This window comes from Hemiscyllium ocellatum, chromosome 19 (genome assembly GCF_020745735.1).
Source record: "Hemiscyllium ocellatum isolate sHemOce1 chromosome 19, sHemOce1.pat.X.cur, whole genome shotgun sequence".
NCBI classification, from domain to species: Eukaryota; Metazoa; Chordata; class Chondrichthyes; order Orectolobiformes; family Hemiscylliidae; genus Hemiscyllium; species Hemiscyllium ocellatum.
In genome coordinates this window covers 1,690,515-1,718,085 of record NC_083419.1, presented here as the reverse complement: position 1 = coordinate 1,718,085, position 27,571 = coordinate 1,690,515, and the positions used below count along the sequence as shown (strand labels likewise).

Genomic DNA, 27,571 nt, shown 5'->3' with positions numbered 1-27,571 from the left:
ATGGGTTAGTTCTTAATTTTATTATTTTGAGTTCATTTATGAAGCTTGATGATCACTCAAGCTAGGAATAAAAAACTGGAACATTCAGCCATTTTGGTCACTGAATTGAGAAATGGGTATCTAATGATGCATCTAATGGAGTGGTGGGGCACAATTATCAGCAGACTCCTCCTGTCACAGTCCAACAATGGAGGAGGAGAAAGCTCCACAAATATCCCCACCCTCAATGATGGAGGAGCCCAGCACTTCAGGGCAAAGGAGAAGGCTGGAGTCTGAGTGGATGATCCATCTCAGGATCCTCCAGTGGTCCCCAGCATCACAGAGACCAGGCTCCAGCCAATTCGATTCACTCCACAGGATATCAGGAAATAGTTGGTGACACTGGATACTGCAAAGGCTATTGGCCCTGATAACATTCTGGCAATAGTACTGATGACGTGTGCTCTGGAACTTGCCGCTGCCCGAGCCAAGCTGTTCCAGTACAGTTACAACACTGGCATCTACCCATCAATGTGAGAAATTGTCCAGGTATGTCTTGTACATAAAAAGCAGGTCAAATCCAACCCGGCCAATTATCATCCCATCAGTCTACTCTCCATCCTCAGTAAAGTAATGGACGGTGTCAGTAACAGAGCTACCAAGCAGCACCTGCTCAGCAATAACCTGCTCAGTGACGCCCAGTTTGGGCTCCCCCAGGGCCACTCAGCTCCTGACCTCATTACAGCCTTGGGTCAAACCTGGACAAAAGAGCTGGATTCCAGAGGGGAGGGGAGAGGGACAGTCCCTGACATTAAGGCTGCATTCGACCGAGTGTGGCATCAAGGAGCCCTGGCAAAACTGGAATCAATGGGTATAGGGGGAAAACTCTCCGCTGATTAGAGTCATACCTGACACATAGGAAGATGGTGGGGATTGTTAGAGGTCAGTCATCTCAGCTCCAGCACATCTCTGCAGGAATTCCTCAGGGTAGTGTCCTAGACCCAACCATCTTCAGCTGCTCCATCAATGACCTTCCCTCCATCATAAGGTCAGGAGTAGGGATGTTCGCTGGTGATTGGACAATGCCTCAGATACTGAAGCAGCCCATGTCCAACTGCAGCAAGATCTGAACAATATTCAGGCTTGGGCTGACAAGTAGCAAGTAACATTTGCACCAAACAAATGCCAGGCTATGACCATCACCAGTGAGGGAGAATGTAACCGTCACCATTTAATGGCACCACTATCACTGAATCCCCCATTATCAACACCCTGGGGCTTACCATTGACCAGAAACTCAATCATATAAAAACCAAAAGAAAATCAGAATCAAAAACAGAAATTGTTGGAAAAGCTCAGAAAGTCTGGCAGCATCTGTGGAGAGAAATCAAAGCTAACGTTCCGGGTAGAGTGATCCTTCCTCCACTGTGATTTTGATTAACCTGTCTCTCGTGAGCCTGTAATTTTCCTTCATTTCCATGGAATGAAGATTACACGTTGGGTGTTACAAACGATACTTCAAAGGTAAAATGAGCCACAAAATGCTTGCAATTGCTTTAAGAGTTGGTCACGATGTAAACTGTCAAATTAAGACAATAAAAATGAGGTTACAAAGAATTTCTCTTTAAAATGCCAGGCACAGACCATAGTTTGGATACCCTGGCAGTGTGCCACACAGCTGTGACTATGAATGACACTGTGGAATCAATCTCCGTTCCAGGTTTAAACAAATTCCCAGAATTACTACAAACTCAAACCTGAATCAAATCTTTGGCATTTTCTGGGCAGCCAACAGGAATAAAAATATAACCAATGGTCTTGGATTGGACTCAAGTCACAGACTTCCCAGGAGGAAACATTGTGAATGAGAACCAGGTGAAATCTCAGCTTTTACATACCTGCAGCCCACCAGCTGTTCACCATCTCCAATCCTCTGTCACTGCAGCCTTTTGTACACACTCCCCCAGGCCCCAATTCCAGTGTCTAACTTGTGACTGAGTCTTTAGCACCTGTACCTTATTGGAATTCTCACCTTAAACCATTGGCTTTTCTCTTCTCCCATCTCCCTGACCAGGTCTGTCCGGTCCTGACCAGTCTCCCCCTAATGGGAAAACGTGGGTCAGTAAACCCAGCAATACTCGCAAAGGAAAATCCTGGAGCTCTGCTTTGAGGAGTCAGAACGAGTTTTACTGCATTTCCAAGAGTTGATTTGCTCAGTTGGCTGGACGACTGGTTTGTGATGCAGAGTGACAAGAACAGCGAGGGTTCAATTCTGAACTGAGACTACCAATGAAAGACTCTCCCTCTCAACCTCTCCTGTCACATGGTAACCCTCAGGTTAAACCCCACCAGTTATCTCTCTAATGAGGGTTCAGGCCCCTAGCTGGAAGGTCTATGGTTACTCGACCTTACAGATTTTTCCTTCCGGGTGTCAATTTGTTTGTCACATTATGTGCCATTAGAAATCCCTTTGGGCACGGTGCTATGTAAATGCATATTGGTTTGCTCCTTAATCCTCCTGACTGTGGCCCTCCCTATCAGCACTGGTCCCTGTGAGGGCATTCTGAGCTGGGATTGTGGGGGTAAACCCTGGGGCTGCCCAGTGGTGGGGGGTTGGAGGGGGCAAGTACAAAACCAGCAAACACAAATATCACCACTTTCTAAAAAAACCATGAAGCGATGGCGAAATGACCCAGCTGGAAATCAGCCCAACCCTGGGGGCTGCAACTCAAAACAAAAAATCCCAACCCAAGGCCCCTGAGGGAAGACCATTGGACAGTGGACCAGTAATCCAGAGATACCATGCTCTGGGGCATGGGTTCAAATCCTACCATGGCAGGTAGTCCCATCTGAAATCAATTCTTTTTAAAGTCTGGAATTAAAACTTTGCCAAATGGAAACCAGCGTCAATTATCAGAAAATGTCCTTTAGGGAAGGAAACTAAAGACCTTACTTGTTCTGGCTGACGTGTGACTCCAGACCACAAGTTGGCCTGGGCAATTAGGGATGGGCAATAAATGCTGGCCCAGCCAATGATGCCCTCATCTCACAAACAAATAACAAACTCATTAGATATCTGCTCACAATTCACTGATGACCCCTACCATCACAGAGGCATTACCCAAAGTCCCTCTGACAAGGAAGGTACAATGTGGGTTGGGGAGTAACTGTAAAATTGATATTGATTCAGGTTATTTCAAATCACAAAATCCTCACTGGGTGTAAGCAGGGTATTCAGTCCACAATGACCCTCCAAAGAACATCACACCCAGCCCCAGCCCCCCACCCTATTCCTGCATTTCCCATGGCCAACCCACCCAATCTGTACATCACTGGACTGAAGGAGGAAACCAGAGCATCTGGAGGAAACCCACGCAGACACGGGGAGAATGTGCAAACTCCACACAGACAGTTGCCTGAGGGTGGAATCGAACCCAGGTCGCTGGTGCTGTGAGACAGCTGTGCCAACCACTGAGCCACCATGTTGCTCTTTCAAGAGAAATTTATGATGAAACGGGAATAATACAGTCAACAAATCCAGTCAAATGCTGCTCCGCCACCATTTTGATGATGTTCAATGTGACCATTGCTGGAATGTATCGTCAATCCCTCATGGCCCAGAGGGTACCTGGAATATTGCTGCAGCTGTACAAGGCACTGGTGCGGCCGCACCTGCAGTACTGTGTACAGTTCTGGTCACCACATTATAAGAAGGATGTGGAAGCTTTGGAAAGGGTGCAGAGGAGATTTACTAGGATGTTATCTGCTATGGAAGGGAAGGTCTTACAAGGAAAGGCTGAGGGACTTGAGGCAGTTTTTGTTGGAGGGAAGAAGGTTGAGAAGTGACTTAACTGAGACGTATAAGATAATCAGAGGGTTAGATAGGGTGGACAGGGAGAGCCTTTTTCCTCAGATGGTGAGGGGTAACATGAGGGGATATAGCTTTAAATTGAGGGATGATAGATTTAGGACAGATATCAGGGGTAGTTTCTCCACTCAGTGATAGTAGGGGCATGGAATGGCCTGCCTCCAACAGTAACAGACTCATTGACAAATAGGGCATTTAAATGGGCATTGGACATACATATGGATAATAATGGAACGGTGTAGGTTAGATGGGCATCAGATTAATTTCACAGGTCGGTGCAATATCGAGGGCTGAAGGGTCTGTACTGCGCTGTTCAATGGTAATTAAGAGTCAACCACATTGCTCTGGGTCTGGAGTCACATGTCGGCCTGAGTGGGCTGGCTGGTTCCTTTCCTAAGGTGGTGTGAGCTGCCTTCCTGGCTGGGTTAGACACTGTTACATTACCTCCCATCCCAGCTCCTTTCAAAACCCAACTGTCGGCACTGATTTGCATTCTGGTCCAGTACACACTGAAAAAAGGACTCGATAATTACACCTTGTTGCATTTCCATTTCTGGAACACTGCAAATAAATCTATTGAGCACAAAAACCGTTAATTGGAGTGTTAGCCTTCCCACAGAATGTTGATCTTTTCAAACTCCACATCACTTCCCTTTTCCTTCGTATTTTGAGTGAATTTGTCTTCCTCCACCTCCCCTATTCACAAAACATTTGACGCTGAAGAAACTTTATTTTTTTCTCACCTCATCTACACATCGTGAGGTTTGAGATTTCTGACCAAGTGGCTGAAGCATGGATTCTGAACTTGGGCTTAATTCAGACAGTGCCCTCCCAGCACCAAACATTGAATCATTCAAACCTTAATGCCCTGAGGCCAACCTGCCACAACCTAGCTCACAATTTATCGTCTTTAACCTCCCATTTCCCCAAACTAGCTGCATTAACCACTTTGAATCCTGTCCACACCCACAAACTCCTTTCTCAAAATCCCGTAAAAATGTATAACATTCAAACAGTCCTGACAGTGTCAATGCAGCGGGGATGTTTCTAATGGGTGGGAAGTCAAGAACCAGGGGACATGGTCTCTGGTCATTTAGGCCGAGATGGGGAAAGATACCTGCACCCTGAGGGTGGTGAACCTGTGGAATCCTCTGTCACAGAAAATGGTGGAGGCTGAGTCACTGGAAATATTCAGGAAAGAGCTAATTACATGTTTAGAGTTTAATTGCATCAAGGGCTATGGAGAGAAACAGGATCGAGGATCAGCCAGGATTGTACTGAATGGTGGCCCAGGTCTGAGAGACCAAATGGCCGAGCCTGCTCCTAATTTCTGTGTTCCTGACCGTGTATGGGAGCTGATTATACCAGGCGTACAGGTCGTGTATTGTGAAGGTTAATAAGCTTCAGTTTCTCATCGGTTCCTGTCAGTTTTCTCCTGAAAGGAGCTGACTGAGTCTCACTCCCTGACATTACCAAATAAAAGCAGCAGGGCCTCCTTGAAAAGCAGGTGTCAATTACAGATAGCAGCAAACACAACGAGCAAGCGCCCAAGCAGCGGCTCACCCTTAACCCAGTCTCCAGTTCTGGGGAAAGGATCACTTGACCCGAAACGTTGACTCTGATTTCTCTCCACTGATGCTGCCAGACTTACTGAGCTTTTCCAGAAACTTCTGTTTTTGCTACTGTGGGTCCTGTCCTATTGCCCACAGCTTTTGGGCACAGGTTGGCCCTTGCTCAGTCACCTCTATACCCAGATGGTGAACTCAGCCATCTCCTCCTCAAAGGATCAACAAGCTCAACCTCTTTTGACAATTCCCTTAAATCTTTGACCTTTGTTAGCTAAGGTATATTTGAAAATTTTGAACACATCTGATTAGATTCTCTACAGTGTGGAAACAGGCCCTTCGGCCCAACAAGTCCACACCGACCCTCTGAAGAGTAATCCACTCAGTCCCATTTCCCTCTGACTAATGCACCTAACACAACGGGCAATTTAGCATGGCCAATTCACACTAACCTGCACAGCTTTGGATTGTGGGAGGAAACCGGAGCACCCGGAGGAAACGCATGCAGACACGGGGAGAATGTGCAAACTGCACACAGACAGTCACCCGAGGCTGGAATCAAACCTGGGACTCTGGTGCTGTGAGGCAGCAGTGCTAACCACTGAGCCACCGTGCCACCCAATTAAATTAAATCTCCCATTATAAGCTTGTCCTTTCAAAGGTGAGCAATCTCTGCATAGTTCAGAATCACAGGATTGTTTCCTGAACATCTCAATCAAACCTGCCCCCAACCCATTTCCAGGCAGCACATTCCAGACCCTAACTACCCACTGGGTGGAAAACAGTTTCTCCCATCGCCCTTCCTTCTCTTGAACATCACTTTCGATGGAAGCTGTCTGGGGCTTGTTTCCTCTGTGAGTGGGAACAACTCCTCCCAATCTACTCTCTCCAGCTCACTCATGAGTTGGGAAACCTCGACCGAATCTCCTCTTCAATCTGTCCACATCACTGAAGGTTTCTCATTCCGGGTATCATCGCTGTAAATCATTGCTGAACTCTCCCTCCCGTGTTCACATCAACTGAACTCCCCTGTCCCCACAAATAACCTGATGAACCAGTTCCACCTAATTATTTGCCTTCCCTCACATCCTGGTTCTGGAACATTCCCATGGGGTTCAGGACTGACCTTGACAGACAATCCTTGTAGGTTTGGCAGCTTCTTCTTTCTCCCTGGGCAGTGTCCACCATTCCCTCGTCGGTTAGGATTGCTCAGTCTGCCTCAGAGACACCCTCCTTGCATTTCTCCCGGACACAGCTTTATTGGTGGGTGCAGGTTACGGAGAGTAAATCAGACAGCCTCTGTCCCTCACGTATATCATCTGCAACGTCTGCACATGACGTAGTTTCATTTATATAATGTTAACCATCAATAAGACGACACTCCTGCCTGCTGTTTGTCCCCCTCTTCCTTTAAGCTCTGACTCTGAAGAGAAATGTGAACTCCTCCCTTTATTCCTCCAAAATAGCAGATGAAGTCAGCTGCAGTCAGATTGCCAATGTGAAGGAGAAGATGTGTGTGGGCCCAATAGTAGGGCCATTGTGCCTTCTTCTAGGCATGGCTTTCAGCCCAACTTGTATCATCAATGTACACATCACACAGACCCACAACAGCACCCACTCCGAAACACCTTCACTCTACATCACACAGACCCACAGTCACACGGCAATGTTGCCATCTTCCTCTGCTGACGAGGCATCCAGTCAGATTTCCTCAGTCAGTGTAGGAATGAAAATCCTGTTGGTTCATCTCTGCTTTGTCCTCAGGTCGGTACAACACACAGACATCAGCAACTCACTCACTGTCAGTTTTTGCAGCCTGCTCTTACAACACACACTGCACCATCACTACCAGGCTAGGACCACGATACCAGTACTGAGGGAGTGCTGCACCAACAGAGGGTCAGTACTGAGGGAGTGCCACACTGTCAGAGAGTCAGTACTGAGGGAGTGCCACACTATCAGGGGGTCAGTACTGAGGGAATGCCACACTGTCGGAGGGTCAGTCCTGAGGGAGTGCCGCACTGTCGGAGGGTCAGTCCTGAGGGAGTGCCGCACTGTCGGAGGGTCAGTGCTGAGGGAGTATTGCACTGTCAGAGGGTCAATATAGAGGGAGTGCCGCACTGTCACAGAGTCAGTACTAGAAAAAATACAGCGCAATACAGGCCCTTTGGCCCTCGATGGGTACTGAGGGAGTGTCACACAGTTGGAGGGTCAGTGCTGAGGGAGTGGGCACTGTCAGAGGGTCAATACAGAGGGAGTGCTGCACTGTCAGAGGGTCAGTACAGAGGGAGTGCTGCACTGTCAGAGGGTCAGTGCTGAGGGAGTGGGCATTGTCAGAGAATCAGTGCTGAGGGAGTGCCACACTGTCAGAGGGTCAGTACTGAGGGAGTGCTGCACTGTCAGAGGGTCAGTACTGAGGGAGTGCTACACTGTCAGAGGGTCAGTACTGAGGGAGCGTCGCACTGTCAGAGGGTCAGTACTGAGGGAGTGCCGCACTGTCGGAGGGTCAGTACTGAGGGAGTGCTGCACTGTTGGAGGGTCAGTGCTGAGGGAGTGCCGCACTGTCAGAGGGTCAGTACTGAGGGAGTGCCGCACTGTCGGAGGGTCAGTACTGAGGGAGTGCTGTACTGTTGGAGGGTCAGTGCCGAGGGAGTCCCACACTGTTGGAATTGGTGTGTTTCACATGAATGTAAACTGTCTATTTTTCCAAGTAGATAACCAAGATCTGTGGGCTAGCAGATGGACAGTTACAGATGATTGCTGGTCAATAATTATTCACCAAGTGACCTCACACACACAGAGCAGGCTCTCTGATCTGGATGACTTTGTTGTCTGTGTGGAATGTCACAGTCATGTCTTCCTACATTATAACTGCAATTCCACTTCAAAAACAGAGCTTTGGCTGTGAACCACAGCGGAATGTGCTGACCCTGCAGAAGCCAGTGCAGAAATGGAAGGAAATCTGGGAAAGAGCGAGGGAACGGAGGGATAGGACAGGGGTTACCTTTCTCACTGCCACCTGCATTCTGCAGGGGCTTGTTCTTATCGATGCTGTTGAAACTCTGGCTCCGTCTGTTCAAGCTGTTGGCTCCCTGGACCTTGGTCGTGCTCCCTGTCGCTGAGCCCCTGGAGGGTCCTGGGAGTCTGCAAGGCAATGGAAGGATTACAGAAGTGGGCATGCTGTAGGTGGAAAGGTAACACCTGTGTCAATGTACCCACCTGCCAGCTTTAATCATTCATGGCACAGCCTCACACACTTCCCTATTCCACACCAGCCTCTGCCTGCCGTGGGGCTGAGCCATGGTTTTATTCAGCAGAAAGCTGCCCAGACCAGCTCAGTTCCAACGTCAACAGGTTCTAGGGCCTTTAACCATTAATGTTTACCTCCTGATCTCTCCCTCCTTCCCCACACCCCACTGCAACAAGTTTCAATCAGGACTCTGCAAACGCTGAGGTAACCTGTGACCCACTCAAATCCTCTCGGAAAAAGCAGAAAATTCATGTTCAATGTTGATCCTTGCTGTGAAAATATTTGCACTCAGATTAAAAAAGACAGAGAAATCAATGTTTACAGCAGGTTGGAGATAGGGAGGAACATCAATTTTTTAAAAATTCCTCATTGTCAAGTTACTAATTGTGCTAAACATCAATGTGGATGTAGTGAGAGGGAGGGGGGGGTGACAAAAGGTTGATGTTTCATCTTGATCAGAGCAGTTTTGTTTCAGACACACTCAGGTCTAACGCGCAAATGCAGTCAGGATGAAACTCTCTGGGACAGGGAGTCATGGCTGACTTTGCATCTAAAGTGATCAAGTGCTCAGTAACTGATAAACATTTCACAAAGCGAGTGGATGTCACAAATAGACACGGTAAATGGAGTTCAATTAGTCCACATCGGCGCCTCATGCTCCAACCTCTTGTTAACTTTCCACACCACACATAAAGAACTGTAGATGTTCAATGGTGTTACTACCACGGAATCCCCCAGTACCACTGACCAGAAACTGGACTTGCCACGTAACCACAGTGGCTACAGGAGCAGGTCAGAGCTAGGAATCCCATAGGGAGTACCTCACCTCCTGACTCCCCAAAGCCTGTCCACCATCTGCAAGGCACAAGTCAGGAGGGTGAGGGAATACGTCCCACTTTCCTGGATGGGGGCAGCTCCAACAACACTCAAGAAGTTCAACACCATCCAGGACAAAGCAGCCGCTTGATTGGCACCACATCCACAAACTCCCCCACCGACACTCTGTAGCAGCAGTGTGTGCCATCTACAAGACATACCACAGAAATTCACCAAAGATCCTCAGACAGCACCTTCCAAACCCATGACCACTTCCATCTAGAAGGACAAGGGGAACAGATACATGGGAACACCACGCCCTGCAAGTTCCCTTCCAAGTAATTTACCACCCTGACTTGCAAATATATCGCTGTTCCTTCACTGTCGCTACTACGCCCACATACACTGAATGAATTTTAAAAATTGCTGGGAATGTGAAAAAGAAACAGAAAATGCTGGAATACTCACCAGCTCAGGCCCCTGTCTGGGGGCTAGGGGAACAGGAGGGCGATGCTGGAGAGAGAGTGAGCTCATGTTTCAGGTCAATGGTCTATCGTCAAACACACTGACTTCTGATGAAGGGTCATCGAGCTGAAACATTAGCTTTGTTTCTGCATCGATGCTGGAAATCCAGCTAGCAATCCCCAGTGTTTCCTGTTAATATCGCCTTCCTTCGGTCTTCCTTATCTTTCTGTCCCCTCGAGTTCTCTCTCCCGCATGCATTTATCCAGGTTCCCCCTTCAATGTAACCCCTTTCCCCCCAATCACTCCCTGTGGGAGCTCAAACTCGGTTCTCCCCACTCTCTCCTGAATTTCATTTTGAATTTATTACTCACCATTTTACTTTCACGGTTTATTTTCTATTCATTTAAAATGAATGTCCATTTTGCCCTTGTAACTCTTGGCTGTGTCAAAGATAAGTTTCTCACTAAGTCATCATTCAGTGATTATTTGCAGTTCGTGTACAAATAAACTAAAGTCCGCAGAGAATCAGCCTCATAGTCTTTTCATCTCAACAAACCAAGCATCACCTCCCCTCTGGTGAATGGTCATGAGTGCAAGACCTTGACACGAACCCTTCCTGAAATATGCCAGAAAATAACAAGTCATGGCCCATTCAGTGACAATTCAATACTGTCTTGAGAGACCACGAGTTGAGTAATTTGTTCAGGTCTGGCCCCAGGCCTCAGAAAGGAAATATTGATTTTGGAGGGATATCCCACAGATTCACCAGAATGATACAGGAGCTGAAAAGGTTACGTTATGAGGCATGGTGCAGAAACTAGCCTTGTCTCCACATGAACACAGTGCATTAATGGGTGAGCTCATTGAAATGAAAAGATTCAATGGGACAGAGAGTAAAAACTTCCTCTGGTGGTGTTGGTAGGCCAGGGGATACGGGTGGGGGTGGACAGGAGTGTGGAGAGAGTCCAGAACTTTCCAAACTTCCTGGAACAATGCCAATCTCTAATCATCCTTGAAAATATGGTGAACATGTATAACACTTCAAAGTTTGTTAGAAGATTTGTAGCCCAGGTGCTCGTTGTTGTGGTTCTGGTCGCCGAGCTGGGAGTTTTTGTTGCAAACATTTCGTCCCCTTTCTAGGTGACATCCTCACAGAAGCGCTTCACAGGAGGCTTCCAAGCACTGAGGATGTCACCTAGAAAGAGGACGAAACGTTTGCAACAAAAACTCCCAGCTCGGTGAACAGAACCACAACAACATGTATAACACTGTCAGAGAGAGAATTCCAGGATTGTGATCCAGTGACACTGAAGGAACAGCGATATATTCCCAAGTCAGGATGGTGAGTGGTTTGAGGGGAACTTGCAGGGGGTGGTGTTCCCATGTATCTGCCAGATGGAAGTGGTCATGGGTTTGGAAGGTGCTGTCTGAGGATCTTTGGTAAATTGCTGCAGATAGTACACACTGCTGCTACTGAGTGTTAATGGTGAAGTAATGATTGGTGAATCCCTGCACTGTACCCATTAGTCATTCGGTAGTAGAAGACTTGAAGATTGCTGAAGAAAGACACATTTTGACAAAGATTTCATCCTGCACTCATCAGGACATTGTGCAAGAATACCAGTTCAAGGAGAAAACCAACATTTATACTGAATAAGAGAAAAGTGCTGATTGGTTAGCAAATGCCCCCAGAAAGGTAGAGGCATTGCCTTGCACCAATCAATGTTGATTGACAGTGAACAGCCGATTGTCTTTTCAATTTTAAACTAGGCAGACTGACTCTGATTGGTCAGGTCATTGCCCTGAGAAATGCATCAACAAATGGCTGTTACCAATGTTGCTGACTTGAAACAGGTGCAGTGCATGAACATTAAAATAAAACAAAGAACTGGCAAATGCTGAAGCAAAAACAGAAAGTACTTCAGAAACTCAGCAGGGTCTGGTAGCAGCTGTTGAGAGAAAGCACAGTTAACATTTCGGGTCCAATGTGACTCTTCATCAGAATCATTCTGAAGAAGGATCATTGGATGCGAAATGTTCACTCTGTTTTTCTCTCCACAGATGTTGCCAGACGTGCTGAGTTTCTGCAGGAATTGCTGGTTTTTGTTTCAGTGCATGAACATATTCAGTGGGCGGCACGGTGGCACAGTGGTTAGCACTGCTGCCTCACAGCGCCAGTAGACCCGGGTTCAATTCCCGACTCAGGCGACTGACTGTGTGGAGTTTGCACGTTCTCCCCGTGTCTGCGTGGGTTTCCTCCGGGTGCTCCGGTTTCCTCCCACAGTCACAAAGATGTGCAGGTCAGGTGAATTGGCCAAGCTAAATTGCCCGTAGTGTTAGGTAAGGGGTAAATGTAGGGGTATGGGTGGGTTGCGCTTCGGCAGGTCGGTGTGGACTTGTTGGGCCAAAGAGCCTGTTTCCACACTGTAAGTCTAATCTAATATTCTTCTTGTCTACAACGAACGGGGCTCTGAGCATTAATATATCAAGCTTCCAGTATATCACACTGTCAGTCTAACAGGTAACGCTGAATCGGTTGTTAGTGTAATTCCTCACAGATTCAGGATCATCCAGTAAGTGTTGTCCAATTACAGAACCCGATCTGTTGTTGGACGCTGTGTTGGGTAGTTGGAAAGTATGAGCTGATGGGGATGGTCAGCACCACAGTTTCCTCTGGATTGAGCAGCTGTTCCAAAGTTCTGTGCACGCGCCCAGCACAGCAGTGACTCTCCAGTCCGGAAATCACTTCCATGCATGTGACCTCAGAGGCCCATACGATTGAGAAGCAAATTAGAGGGAACGCTGGTTCCATCAGGCAAATGCAGCCTGGATTCAGGAAGGGAAGGTGCAAGACAGCTCACCTCAGTTGGAGCTTAAACCTTTGAGATTCCTTACCTTTGCAGGGTAACCTGAGGTAGACTGGGCATTTTTTAGGACTTTGATTTATCTCCTTAGGCTCTTTTATGAGTTTGCTCGACATACGGAGGGAATGTTCTGATTGGAGGTGCCATTGTCCCACACAATGGCCTTGATGCTCCTGATTTCAGCGTCAAACATTCAGTGAACAGAGAGGGGGGACTCAGGCTATAGTTATAAGGATCTCTGATGAGATCAATCTTATTGCATGTGGAACAGTAGGAATTCCGAGGTTGAATGTGAGCACTGAAGGAAGGTTTGTGGGAGACAGTGGTGGAGAATCCCTGACTGATGTCTCAATGAGAACATCAAGGAAAGCGAGATTCTTTGATTTCTTTACATTTCAAATGTGACTTTGAGAGCAATGCTGGAGCCTGTGAAGAGACAAGAAATTCTAACTTGCAGGGCTACAAATTCAAGTACAGGACATGTATTATCTCTACATTAGAAGTGATCAGGAGAAGGAGGTGAGGTATCCTTTCATCGTGACCATATTTCTTATGGAATCTAGTGGCCATTCAATGGCTCAGTTCTCAGGGCAATGCTCTGACCAATCAGGGTCAACTGCCTGGCTTAAAATTTAAACAAAAACTAATTGTTAACAGTCACTCATCATTAACTTGTGCCTTTTCCATGAAAAGACCTCCACCAATCAGACTTCACTTTGACAAACAATCAGTCCTGCCCTGTCTTCATTATCAATGCGGGATTTCCTCTTGAATTGGTATCCTTGTGAAATGTCCGGATGGGTTCAAGATGAAAAGCCTCAACATCATCATTCCGACCGGAATTACCACAAAGTGTAACACAATTGTGAGTTGTTCCTAAATTACTATGCTGTTACCAACAAATGGTTGCTGAATCAAAGTTACGGTTCAGTTTGTGGTCATGGTGATGTTGATGGCGGGGGGGTTCAGGAATCAATGTCAAACTAAGATGACTAGATTCTCTCCTGCGAACAATGGTCATTGGTTGACACTTATGCAACATAAATATTTAATTTCTGACGTCAACAGGTTTTGTACCAGATAAAGGTATTAAGAATTGTGGAAGTAGGTAAATGGATTAAGATACAGATCAACGTGGATCTAAACTGCGTGATGGGACAGGCGTGACTGTACCTTGTTGTGTTGACACGTTCAGAGGATTGAGAAAGCTGAATGTTTCTCTACACGTGGAGCCTGCCGTTTTATGTACAGCTTAGTCTGTGGTTTGCCAGACTTGCCCTGGGAATCATTTAATGCTGTCACTCTGTCGTGAGTTCACTAATCAGCCCCAGGTTCCAGAATCATTGTTTGTCACACAGTCACAACTCAGTTAAAAGGACATTAGAAAAATCTCTAACATCAAAGCAGAAATGCAATCTCAAACAAACTTGGGAACTAAGTCTTCAAAGAGTGAGAAATAAAAATGTCCCAAATGGCCAGGGAAACCGAACACAGAATCGGTGCCAAGACAAGATTTCTGTCTGGATTTGACTCTTTGTGATCACATACTGAAGTGCATGTTGGAGCCCAGATGTTGTAATGGGTGAAGATGGTGAAGTTATCGCTGTTCACTAAAGACTGACTGCAATGTCTGGAAACTATCTATACGCAGGGCAACACAGAAAGCCCTGCTATTTGTCAAGGGCTGTACTCTCATCCATATCTTGCACGTTAAGAGTTTTATCCAGACTATAACCCAAATACAATTAAAAATGTGTAAAAAAATTACCACTTCAACACTGTTGTATAATTGTTAATATAATACGAAAATACCGAGTCAATAAAGAGAAACTATTGGTTGGGGATTCTAGAATGAGGGCCAGAGCGATCAGGGGAGATGTTAGGGAGCACTTCGACACACAAAGGCTGGGAGGGATTTGAAACTCTCTCCCACAAACAGCAGTGAAAGCTGGATCAGTTATTAATGTCAAACCTGAGATAGATAAAGTTTTTGTTCAGCACAGATGTAAAGGCAGGTGCATGGGTTTCAGCCACAGATCAGCCACGGATGATGGAACAACACGGAACTAAACGACCGACTCCTGTTCTACGTTTCCCAGTTCTGGACAATGTTATACATTATTTAATAAGGTAGAACTAAATTCATAATGACACCGTCACTGGACCCAAAAAGCCAATGGTATGTTTAAGGACAGTCATATTTCATCATTAAAAGAAAAGAAATTCCACATATTTATTCATTTTTAAAACTTAATATTTTAGCTTCACTTATCAATTGCATTGATAATTTATTTCACTATCGGAACAATTAAATCAAATTTGATGGAGAGTAAGACATGGGGGGAAGGCCGGATTATGAGCATCTTGTAGATAGTCCATACTGCTGCTGCTGAGTGTCGGTGGTGGAGGAAGGGGATGTTTGTGGATGTGGTGCTAATCAGGCTGTTGCTTTGTCCTGGATGGTGTTGAGCTTCTTGAGTGTTGTTGGAGCTGCCCCCACCCAGGCAAGTGGGGAGTATTCCGTCACACTCCGGACTTGTGCGTTGGAAATGGTGGACAGGCTTTGGGGAGTTGAGAGGTGAGTTATTCATCCTCTTATCTGCTCCAGTGGCCGCTGTGTTTTTGTATTGCAAGTCCAGTTGAGATTTTGATCAATAGTAACCCCATTGATAGTGGGAGAATTCAGTGACAAAAGCAGCACTGAGTGTCAAGAGGCAATAGTTAGATTGTATCTTATTGGTGATGGTTAGTGCCAGGCATTTGTCTGGTTGATGCTACTTGCTATTTGTCAGCCCAAGCCTGGGTACTGTCCAGATTGTGGACTGCTGCAGTATCTGAGGAGTGGTGAATGGAGCTGAACACTGTGCAATCACCAGCGAACATCCCCACTCCTGACCTAATGATGGAGGGAAGGTCATTGATGAAGCAGCTGAAGATGGTTGGGCCTAGGACACTACCCTGAGGGACTCCTGCAGAGATGTCCTGGAGCTGAGATGACTGACCTCAGGAGTCAAATCACTTGAAGAAGACACAAAGATTGGTGGAGTTGCTGATAGTGCTGACAATTGTGAAAGGATACAACAGGATACAGATAGATTGGCGACTCAGGCACAGAAATGCCAGATGGAGTTTAATCCAGACAAATGGGAGGTGATGTATTTTGGAGGATCAAATTTAGGCGTGAACTATAATGGAAATGGCAGGACACTTAGCAACATGAACATCCAGAGGGATCTGGGCGTGCAGGTCCACAGCTCCCTCAAAGTGGCAACACAGGTGGCCAAGGTGATTAGGAAGGAATATGGCTTGCTTACCTTCATTGGCCGGGGCATGGACTACAAGGGTTGGCAAACCATGTTAGAGTGATATAAACCCTTGTTAGGCTGCATTTGGAGTATTGTGTGCAGTTTTGATCACCACACTATCAAAGAGTTTGGAAGCTTTGGAGAAAGTGCAGAGATGGTTCACCGGGGTGTTGCCTGATCTCGAGGGCATTGGCAATGGGGAAAGGTTAAAAAGATTAGGATGGTTTATCACTGGAAGGACAGTGGCTGAGAGGAGATCTGATAGAAGTCTACCTAATTGTCAGAGGCATAGATAGGGTGGATAGTCAGAGGCTATATCCTAGGGTTGATGTTTCAATTACAAGGGGCACAGGTTCAAGGTGGGAGGGGGAAAGTTTAAGGGAGATGTGTGAGCAAAGTTTTCATTCAGAGAGGGATAGGAGCCTGGAACACAGTGCCAGAAGAGGTGGGGGAAGCAGGCATTTTGGTGACATTTAAGAGGCATCTGGATGGTTACATGAATAGGGAGGGAACAGAGGGATATGGATTTTTTAGTTTAGTTAGAGCATGATGATCAGCACAGGCTTAGAGGGCTGAAGGGCCTGTTCCTGTGTTGGACTTCCCTTTTGTTGTTTTGTTTCCTATGGGCCAGGTTTACCCCCTGATACCCACTGATTCCAGTGTAACCGGGGCTCCTTGATGCCACACTCAGTTGAATGCAGCCTTGATGTCAGGGACTGTCCCTCTCCCCTCCCCTCTGGAATCCAGCTCTTTTGTCCAGGTTTGACCCAAGGCTGTAATGGGGTCAGGAGCTGAGTGACCCTGGGGGAACCCAAACTGGGCGTCACTGAGCAGGTTATTGCTGAGCAGGTGCTGCTTGATAGCTCTGTTACTGACACCGTCCATCACCTTACTGAGGATGGAGAGTAGACTGATGGGGGCGGGAATTGGCCGGGTTGGGTTTGTGAACCAGCTGGAAGCTCCCAAAGCTGGATGTATCCAGTTTGTTTTCCCCACTGACATTTCACTGAGAGAGTGTGGAAGTCTCCTGGCCGAGTGAAGGAGTCTCTGCACTACCTCGCCATTCCACAGTGATGTGCTGCCACCTGCTGGATACTGAACAATTCAGCTTGTCATTAAACACAAGGGTTCTGTTTATTTCTAAAGCTGTACGATGTCATTACATATTTTATTGTCCTCTCTCACCTGAATTTAATAGTAATGTCATCTCTTTATCCTTTATCCTTTATCCTTTACCCTGCCCCTGCCCCTGCCCCTGCCCTCTACTTTTCTTCCTTTCTCTATGCCTGGTCTTTCTGTCTCTGTCTAACTATCTATCCCTCTCCCTCTCTCTTTCTGTGTGTGCATTTCTCTCTCTCTGTCACTTTATTTATTGCTCTCTCTCTCTCTCTCTCCTCCCCCCCTCCCCCTCTGTCTCTGACTGGGAACCCAGCTCTGTCATTTCATTGTTAAACTTCCCTGTACCTTTAACGTTACATTTTCAAATAGACAAATTAAAGCAGATTGAGGCCAATCAAAATGGAGATGGAAATCTCAGGTTTTAGGCTCAATGTAAAAAATGAGGTCTGCAGATGCTGGAGATCACAGCTGCAAATGTGTTGCTGGTCAAAGCACAGCAGGCCAGGCAGCATCTCAGGAATAGAGAATTCGACGTTTCGAGCATAAGCCCTTCATCAGGAATAAGAGAGAGAGAGCCAAGCAGGCTAAGATAAAAGGTAGGGAGGAGGGACTAGGGGGAGGGGCGATGGAGGTGGGATAGGTGGAAGGAGGTCAAGGTGAGGGTGATAGGCCGGAGTGGGGTGGGGGCGGAGAGGTCAGGAAGAAGATTGCAGGTTAGGAGGGCGGTGCTGAGTTGAGGGAACCGACTGAGACAAGGTGGGGGGAGGGGAAATGAGGAAGCTGGAGAAATCCGAGTTCATACCTTGTGGTTGGAGGGTTCCCAGGCGGAAGATGAGGCGCTCCTCCTCCAGCCGTCGTGTTGTTGTGTTCTGCCGGTGGAGGAGTCCAAGGACCTGCATGTCCTCGGTGGAGTGGGAGGGAGAGTTAAAGTGTTGAGCCACGGGGTGATTGGGTTGGTTGGTTCGGGCGGCCCGGAGGTGTTCTCTGAAGCGTTCCGCAAGTAAGCGGCCTGTTTCACCAATATAGAGGAGGCCACATCGGGTGCAGCGGATGCAATAGATGATGTGTGTGGAGGTACAGGTGAACTTGTGGCGGATATGGAAGGATCCCTTGGGGCCTTGGAGGGAAGTGAGTGTGGAGGTGTGGGCGCAAGTTTTACATTTCCTGCGGTTGCAGGGGAAGGTGCCGGGGGTGGAGGTTGGGTTGGTGGGGGGTGTGGATCTGACGAGGGAGTCACGAAGGGAGTGGTCCTTGCGGAACGCTGATAGGGGAGGGGAGGGAAATATATCCTTGGTGGTGGGGTCTGTTTGGAGGTGGCGGAAATGGCGGCGGATGATACGTTGTATGCGGAGGTTGGTGGGGTGGTAGGTGAGAACCAGTGGGGTTCTGTCTTGGTGGCGGTTGGAGGAGCGGGGCTCAAGGGCGGAGGAGCGGGAAGTGGAGGAGATGCGGTGGAGGGCATCGTCGATCACGTCTGGGGGGAATCTGCGGTCCTTGAAGAAGGAGGCCATCTGGGCTGTGCGGTGTTGGAACTGGTCCTCCTGGGAGCAGATGCGGCAGAGACGAAGGAATTGGGAATATGGGATGGCATTTTTACAGGGGGCAGGGTGGGAGGAGGTGTAGTCCAGGTAGCTGTGGGAGTCAGTCGGTTTATAATAGATGTCTGTGTTGAGTCGGTCGCCCGAGATAGAAATGGAAAGGTCTAGGAAGGGGAGGGAGGAGTCTGAGACAGTCCAGGTGAATTTCAGGTCGGGATGGAAGGTGTTAGTAAAGTTGATGAACTGTTCAACCTCCTCGTGGGAGCACGAGGCAGCACCGATACAGTCATCGATGTAGCGGAGGAAAAGGTGGGGGGTGGTGCCAGTGTAGCTGCGGAAGATGGACTGTTCCACATATCCTACGAAGAGGCAGGCATAGCTGGGGCCCATGCGGGTGCCCATGGCAACTCCTTTAGTTTGGAGGAAGTGGGAGGATTGAAAAGAGAAGTTATTCAGGGTGAGGACCAGTTCAGTCAGTCGAAGGAGGGTGTCAGTGGAAGGGTACTGGTTGGTGCGGCGGGAAAGGAAGAAGCGGAGGGCTTTGAGTCCTTCGTGATGGGGGATGCCACCGAACTCATCTCCCAATACCTCGACACGGTCCTGTCCCCTTTAGTCCAAGAACTCCCCACCTACGTTCGGGACACCACCCACGCCCTCCACCTCCTCCAGGATTTTCGCTTCCCCGGTCCCCAACGCCTTATTTTCACTATGGACATCCAGTCCCTGTACACCTCCATCCCCCATCACGAAGGACTCAAAGCCCTCCGCTTCTTCCTTTCCCGCCGCACCAACCAGTACCCTTCCACTGACACCCTCCTTCGACTGACTGAACTGGTCCTCACCCTGAATAACTTCTCTTTTCAATCCTCCCACTTCCTCCAAACTAAAGGAGTTGCCATGGGCACCCGTATGGGCCCCAGCTATGCCTGCCTCTTCGTAGGATATGTGGAACAGTCCATCTTCCGCAACTACACTGGCACCACCCCCCCACCTTTTCCTCCGCTACATCGATGACTGTATCGGCGCTGCCTCGTGCTCCCACGAGGAGGTTGAACAGTTCATCAACTTTACTAACACCTTCCATCCCGACCTGAAATTTACCTGGACCGTCTCAGACTCCTCCCTCCCCTTCCTAGACCTCTCCATTTCTATCTCGGGTGACCGACTCAACACAGACATCTATTATAAACCGACTGACTCCCACAGCTACCTGGACTACACCTCCTCCCACCCTGCCCCCTGTAAAAATGCCATCCCATATTCCCAATTCCTTCATCTCTGCCGCATCTGCTCCCAGGAGGACCAATTCCAACACCGCACAGCCCAGATGGCCTCCTTCTTCAAGGACCGCAGATTCCCCCCAGACGTGACCGACGATGCCCTCCACCGCATCTCCTCCACTTCCCGCTCCTCCGCCCTTGAGCCCCGCTCCTCCAACCGCCACCAAGACAGAACCCCACTGGTTCTCACCTACCACCCCACCAACCTCCGCATACAACGTATCATCCGCCGCCATTTCCGCCACCTCCAAACGGACCCCACCACCAAGGATATATTTCCCTCCCCTCCCCTATCAGCGTTCCGCAAGGACCACTCCCTTCGTGACTCCCTCGTCAGATCCACACCCCCCACCAACCCAACCTCCACCCCCGGCACCTTCCCCTGCAACCGCAGGAAATGTAAAACTTGCGCCCACACCTCCACACTCACTTCCCTCCAAGGCCCCAAGGGATCCTTCCATATCCGCCACAAGTTCACCTGTACCTCCACACACATCATCTATTGCATCCGCTGCACCCGATGTGGCCTCCTCTATATTGGTGAAACAGGCCGCTTACTTGCGGAACGCTTCAGAGAACACCTCTGGGCCGCCCGAACCAACCAACCCAATCACCCCGTGGCTCAACACTTTAACTCTCCCTCCCACTCCACCGAGGACATGCAGGTCCTTGGACTCCTCCACCGGCAGAACACAACAACACGACGGCTGGAGGAGGAGCGCCTCATCTTCCGCCTGGGAACCCTCCAACCACAAGGTATGAATTCAGATTTCTCCAGCTTCCTCATTTCCCCTCCCCCCACCTTGTCTCAGTCGGTTCCCTCAACTCAGCACCGCCCTCCTAACCTGCAATCCTCGTCCTGACCTCTCCGCCCCCACCCCACTCCGGCCTATCACCCTCACCTTGACCTCCTTCCACCTATCCCACCTCCATCGCCCCTCCCCCTAGTCCCTCCTCCCTACCTTTTATCTTAGCCTGCTTGGCTCTCTCTCTCTCTTATTCCTGATGAAGGGCTTATGCTCGAAACGTCGAATTCTCTATTCCTGAGATGCTGCCTGGCCTGCTGTGCTTTGACCAGCAACACATTTGCAGTTTTAGGCTCAATGATTGGCTATTCTGCTGCTCAATGATTGGCTATTCTGCTGCTCAATGATTGGCTATTCTGCTGGACAACCAGCACATTCTTTTCCAGAGTTTACAATGGAGAACAGTTTGCTAAGCTTTCAAAAATGGTAAAACATTTGTTATTTTGCCCCATTCTTGTGGTCCATTGGGACCCCGGTGAACACAGGACCAAATGAAATGGGAGACAGAGCCCATTCAGCCCATCAAGTCTGCCTCAATATTCAGGATGATCATGGCTTATCTTCCAAATCAACTACACTTTCCCACCATCTCCACATGCATTAATTCATTTAGGTTCCAAAATCAATTCATCTCAGCCTTGACTATTCACCACCAGAACATCGGCAGCTCTCCAGGCTAGAAAATTCGGAGACGGCTCTGACTAACAAGATTTCTCCAAATCATAGTCCAAAATGGCCAGCCCCTTCCTGAGAAAATATGGCCCTGGGCTCTAGGTTCCTGAGTCAGGGTTAAACAGAAGAAACTGGTTTATTCCCTGTCCCTAGTTGCCCCTTGAGAAGGTGGGGGTGAGCTGCCTTCTTGAACCACTGCAGTCCATGTGCAATAGACCCACAACGCCCTTGGGGAGGGAATTCCAGGATTCTGGCCCAACAATACTGAAGGAACGGTGACATATTCCCAAGTCAGGATGGTGAGGGGCTTGGAGGGGAACTTGCAGGGGGTGGTGTTCCCCTGTATCTGCTGCCCTTGTCCTTCTAGATGGAAGTGGTCATGAGTTTGGAAGGTGCTGTCTGATGATCTTTGGTGAATTTCTGCAGTGCATCTTGTAGATAGTACACACTGCTGCTACTGAGTGTCGGTGGTGGAGGGAGTGGATGTTTGTGGATGTGGTGCCAATCAAGTGGCTGTTTTATCCTGGATGGTGTCAAACTTCCTGAGTGTTGTTGGAGCCGTCCCCATCCAGGGCAAGTGGGGAGTATTCCATCACCCTCCTGACTTGTACCTTGTAGATGGTGGACAGGCTTTGGGGAGACAGGAGGGGAGTTACTGTCCCCTTATCTGTGTTTCATAGAATTCTCAAAATGCAGAGGCAGGCTATTCAGCCCACTGAGTTCACACCAACCCTCCAAAAAGCATCCCAGATCGACCCCACCCCTCTAACTCTGCATTTCCCATGGCCAATCCACCTAAGCTGCACATCTCTGTAATGTGTGAGGAAACAGGGAGAATATACAAGCTCCACACGTACAAACTACACAGAGACTATCGCCTGAGGCTGGAATCAAACCCAGGTCCCTGGTACCATGAGGCAGCCGTGCTAACGACTGAGTCACCGTGCTGCTCTTGTGGCCACTGCGTTTATGTGGTGAGTCAAGTTGAGTTTTGGGTCAGTGGTAAACCCCCCCCCTACAGTGTGGGAGTCAGTGATGGTAACAACATTGAATGTTAAGGGACAGTGGTGAGATTGTTTTGTGTTGGTGATGACCACGGCCTGGCATTTGTGTGATGTGAATGTTACTTTCCACTTGTCAGCACAAGTGGAAAGGAGAATGAATGCATGAACAAACAGAACGGGTGCTGGGGTATGAGGCGGTGGGGGATAAGGTGGAAGGAGATTTGTGACTAATTCCTCATCTCCTTCAAACAGCTAGCAGAGGCCGGATGGACCGAATGGAATCTGACTGCACTGATTCCCAGAGCCATCAAACAGTGGGATGTGAAATTTGTCGGCTGGGATTTTCTTTAAAGGTCAGTCAACTCCAACCTTCAGAAAGGTTAATCCACACAAACTCTCATCTCATTCCCAGAGACAGCTCCTCGGAACGGGCACATGGGGCAGAGTGTAAAGGTCAGACTTTATCCAGAGGCTGGGACGGGCGAGGTCGGGGGAGGGAAGGTGGGGCTTACAAAGATTCGTGTTAGGATGAGGGTGGGGTGTGAGGGTGAGGGTGTGTGGGTAGGGTGTGAAGGTGGGGGCGTGTGGGTGTGGGTGTGTGGGTGGGGGTGTGAGGGTGGGGGTGTGTAGGTGCGGGTGTGAGGGTGCGGGTGTGAGGGTGCGGGTGTGAGGGTGGGGTGTGAGGGTGAGGGTGTGAGGGTGGGGTGTGAAGGTGTGAGGGTGGGGGTGTGTGGGTGGGGGCGTGAGGGTGGAGGTGTGTGGGTGGAGGTGTGTGGGTGGGGGGGTGAGGGTGGAGGTGTGTGGGTGAGGTTGTGAGGGTGGGAGTTTGAGGGTGGGGGTGTGAGGTACAAGGTTGTGGATGGGGATAAAGGTTGGAGCTATTTTAGTCAGTTTCAAGCAGACGGCATTCCGAGACATTTAAGGAATGATTTCTGAGCACCTTTCCGTGATACACCAGCCCCTCTGGTTACGTCTAAATTTGCCCAGGTTCAGACCTGACCTTGTGACTGATGAACTCAGTAAAGTCATCAAAAATCTGAGCAATCTCCAGATTTCAGAATAATGTAATCCCCTCAGGATGTGTGCGTGTGGTGTGAGAGAGAGCGGGTGTGTGTGAGTGCAAGTGTGTATGTGTCTGGGTGAGAGAGAATGTGTGTGTGTATGAGTGTGAGTGTATATGTGTGTGTGTGTGAGTGTGTGTATGTGTGTGTGTGCGTGTATGTGGGTGTGTGAGTGTATGTGAGTGTGTGTGTGTGAGTGTGTGTCGGTGTGTATGTATGTGAATGTATGTGTGCGTGTATGTGGGTGTGAGTGTATGTGTGTGTGAGTGTGAGTGTATGTGTGTGTTTGAGTGTATGTGTATGTGAGTGTGTGAGTGTGTGTCGGTGTGTATGTGTGTGTGAGTGTATGAGTGTATGTGAGTGTGTGTGCGTGTGAGTGTGTGTCGGTGTGTATGTGAGTGTATGTGTGTGTGCGCGTGTATGTGTGTGTATGTATGTGTGTGCGTGAGTGTGTGTGTATGTGTGTGTGAGTGTGAGTGTATGCGTATGTGAGTGTGTGAGTGTGTGTCAGTGTATATGTATGTGTGTGAGTGTGTGTGTGTGTGTGTATGTGTGAGTGTGCAAGTGTGTGTGTGTGAGTGTGTGTGTATGTGTGAGTGTGTGTGTGTGTGTGCACGTACGTGTATGTTTGAGTGTATGTGTGTGTTTGTGTGAGTGTATGTGTGTGTGCGTGAGTGTGAGTGTGTGTGTATTTGTGAGGGAGTGTCTGTGTGTATATGAGTGTGTGAGTGTTTGTGTGAGTGTGAGTGTATGAGTGAGTGTGTGAGTGTGTGTGTCTGTGTATGTCTGTGTGAGTGTGTGTGTATGTGAGTATGTGTGTGTTTGTGAGTGTATGAGTATATGTGTGTGTGTTTGTGTGTGTGTGTGTGTGTGTGTGTGTATGTGTGAGTGTGTGAGTGTGTGTGAGAGTGAGTGTGTATGAACTGCACTGATTTAACAGGATGTGATGAAGCAGAGTTTGGAAATGGCAGGGGGCAGGCGTGTTGACTCAGTGAGACCGCACTGTGATGATGAAGTAGCTCGGAGCTTCCTGTAGTCCTTTCCCCTTTCACCACACTCTCTGTTTTAACCCTTTCTAATCATTTCAATCCCATGCCAAATGTCCCTTGAATGCAAATTGTGAGCCTCAGTCATTCTCAGAATGTGTTCCACAGTTTGCACTGAATCACAATTTCACTTGATGAGGAATTCGCTCCAGGATTGTCCCTGGGAATGAAGGTCCGATCCCAGGAGAAAGTTCCAGGACATTCAAGAAAAGGTCAGGAGAAAGCTGGTGACTAACAAGCAATGGCCATTCGGTTTATAATGGGAGTCTGTGGGTGGGGGAGGGGGAGGGGGAGGGGGGAGGGAGAGGGGGGTGTGAGGGTGTGGGTGAGGGAGGGAGAGAGGGATGTGAGGCTGTGGGTGGTGGAGGGAGAGAGGGATGTGAGGGTGTGGGTGGGGGAGGGGGGACAGTGAGGGGGATGTGTGGGTGGGAGAGGGAGATGTGAGGGTGTGGGTGGGGGAGGGAGAGGGGGGTGTGAGGGTGTGGGTGGGGGAGGCGGATGTGAGGGTGTGGGTGGGGGAGGGAGAGGGGTGTGTGTGGGTGGGAAAGGGGGATGTGAGGTTGTGGCTGGGGGGAAGGGGGTGTGAGGGTGTGGGTGGGGGAGGGAGAGGGGGTGTGAGGGTGTGGGTGGGGGGAGGGGATGTGAGGATTTAGTTGGGGGTTGGGGGAGGGGGATGTGAGGGGTAGGTGGGGGTTGGGGGAGGGGATGCGAGGGTGTGGGTGGCGGTTGGGGGAGGGGAGGGGATGGGGATGTGAGGGTGTGGATGGGGGAGGGGGATGTGAAGGTGTAGGTGGGGGAGGGGAGGGGGATGTGAGGGTGTGGGTGGCGGTTGGGGGAGGGGGAGGGGAGGGGATGGGGATGTGAGGGTGTGGGTGGGGGAGGGGGAGGGGGAGGGGGATGTGAAGGTGTGGGTGGGGAGGGGAGGGGGATGTGAGGATGTAGGTGGGAATTGGGGGAGGGGTGTGAAGGTGTGGGTGGGGGTTGGGGAGGGGGAGGGGGATGTGAGGGTGTGGTGGGGAGGGGAGGGGGATGTGAGGGTGTGGGTGGGGAAGGGGAGGGGGATGTGAAGGTGTGGGTGGGGCTTGGGAGGGGGATGTGAGGGTGTGGGTGGGGAGAGGGGGGATGAGGGGGGGATCCACCCAGAGTCAACAATAGAACATAGAACATAGAAAAATACAGCGCAGTACAGGCCCTTCGGCCCTCGATGTTGCGCTGATCCAAGCCCACCTAACCTACACTAGCCCACTATCCTCCATATGCCTATCCAATGCCCGTTTAAATGCCCATAAAGAGGGAGAGTTCACCACTGCTACTGGCAGGGCATTCCATGAACTCACGACTCGCTGAGTAAAGAATCTACCCCGAACATCTGTCCTATACCTACCACCCCTTAATTTAAAGCTATGCCCCCTCGTAATATCTGACTCCACACGTGGAAAAAGGTTCTCATGGTCAACCCTATCTAAACCCCTAATCATCTTGTACACCTCTATCAAATCTCCCCTAAATCTTCTTTTCTCCAATGAGAACAGCCCCAAGTGCCTCAGCCTTTCCTCATACGATCTTCCTACCATGCCCAGGCAACATCCTGGTAAACCTCCTCTGCATCCGTTCCACTGCCTCCACATCCTTCCTATAGTATGGCGACCAAAACTGTACACAATACTCCAGATGAGGCCGCACCAGAGTCTTATACAACTGCAACATGGCCTCAGGACTCCGGAACTCAATTCCTCTACCAATAAAAACCAGTACGCCATATGCCTTCTTCACAGCACTATTTACCTGGGTGGCAACTTTCAGAGATCTGTGTACATGGACACCAAGATCCCTCTGCTCATCCACACTACCAAGTATCCGACCGCTAGCCCAGTACTCCATCTTCTTGTTACTCTGGGTCTTGTTACAATGACCCACGTGTATCCTTTAATGCTCATGGCAATCCTTTGGTGTGGTAAGACCTTGGTCTGAAAGTTTCCCAAGTGGTGATGCAGGAGCTAGTTTATTCCCAAAACAATGTAATTTCACTCCTAAAGTTCCCAGCCTCTAAACAATGTGGATTATGTGAAAGCTCCAATCATTCACCATAAACGATGAGAAACCTGTGTTCTCCTGGGGTGGTACAGTAGCTCAGTGGTTAGCCCGCACATTCTCCCCGTGTCTGCGTGGATGTGCTCCGGTTTCCTCCAACTCTCAAAAGATGTACAACTTAGGTGGACTGGCCATGGGAAATGCAAGGTTATGGGTGGATCTGGGTGGGATGGTCTTCAGAGGGTCAGAATAAACTTGATGGGCCAAATGGACTGCTTCCACACTGGAGGGATTCTATGATAATTCTTCTCCTCAGTTTGACATCAGACACAAGGCCCTTATAGTGAGTATAAACAGGTCATCTATACAAACTGAGCAGGTATTGGATAAGAATTACCAGCTGACCTGGTAGACTTTTTCTGATTGGCTGCACTTCCAGCATGTTTGGCTGCCAGACTGTATAATGAGAGAGAAGAGACAGGAAACAATAAAGATCACATACAAAATGTACTTTATCAACATGACCAGTTACATCAAACTAGTCCTGAAAGAATTAAAAGAACAGCAATGCACAAATAATTAACTTAGAATGACAGCACATATGAACAAAAGTAGACAATGAGTGATCTGGTCAGACTGATGGTGAATGTGAATGATCTGATGCTTCATTGCCAACACCAGCTCTCAAAAATATAAGGCCATACTGTGCAACTCAATCGATAATTAATTCATTCGCTCTTAACACTCAATTCCTGTCCCCTTTATTGCTGTCAATTTAAGGTGTTGGCTACTTGATTGAGTCAGGGTCAAGGTGTTGAGTTGCGGAATTGTTCTGGTCAAGAACTAAGTTTTGTGGCATGATTGGTTCCTAACAGGGAATAGATTGGCATCTACAACCCCAC

At 48.8% G+C, this 27,571-nt stretch overlaps 1 protein-coding gene across 7 annotated transcripts in view; it reads right to left on the bottom strand.

The window, feature by feature from the left end:
- The window catches only part of nav3 (neuron navigator 3), a 440,932-nt gene that overhangs the window by 289,826 nt on the left and 123,535 nt on the right, over nucleotides 1-27,571 (bottom strand). For 5 of the 7 annotated variants that reach the window (XM_060839577.1, XM_060839579.1, XM_060839580.1 and 2 more), the window contains 2 exons: nucleotides 27,075-27,125; nucleotides 8,417-8,556 (listed from right to left, as the gene is read on the bottom strand). In XM_060839577.1, coding sequence (XP_060695560.1) covers nucleotides 8,417-8,556; nucleotides 27,075-27,125 — 191 coding nt within the window. Of the gene's footprint in view, nucleotides 1-8,416; nucleotides 8,557-8,631; nucleotides 8,681-27,074; nucleotides 27,126-27,571 lie in introns of those variants that run through there. The other 2 variants (XM_060839583.1, XM_060839578.1) reach the window with 2 other exon arrangements.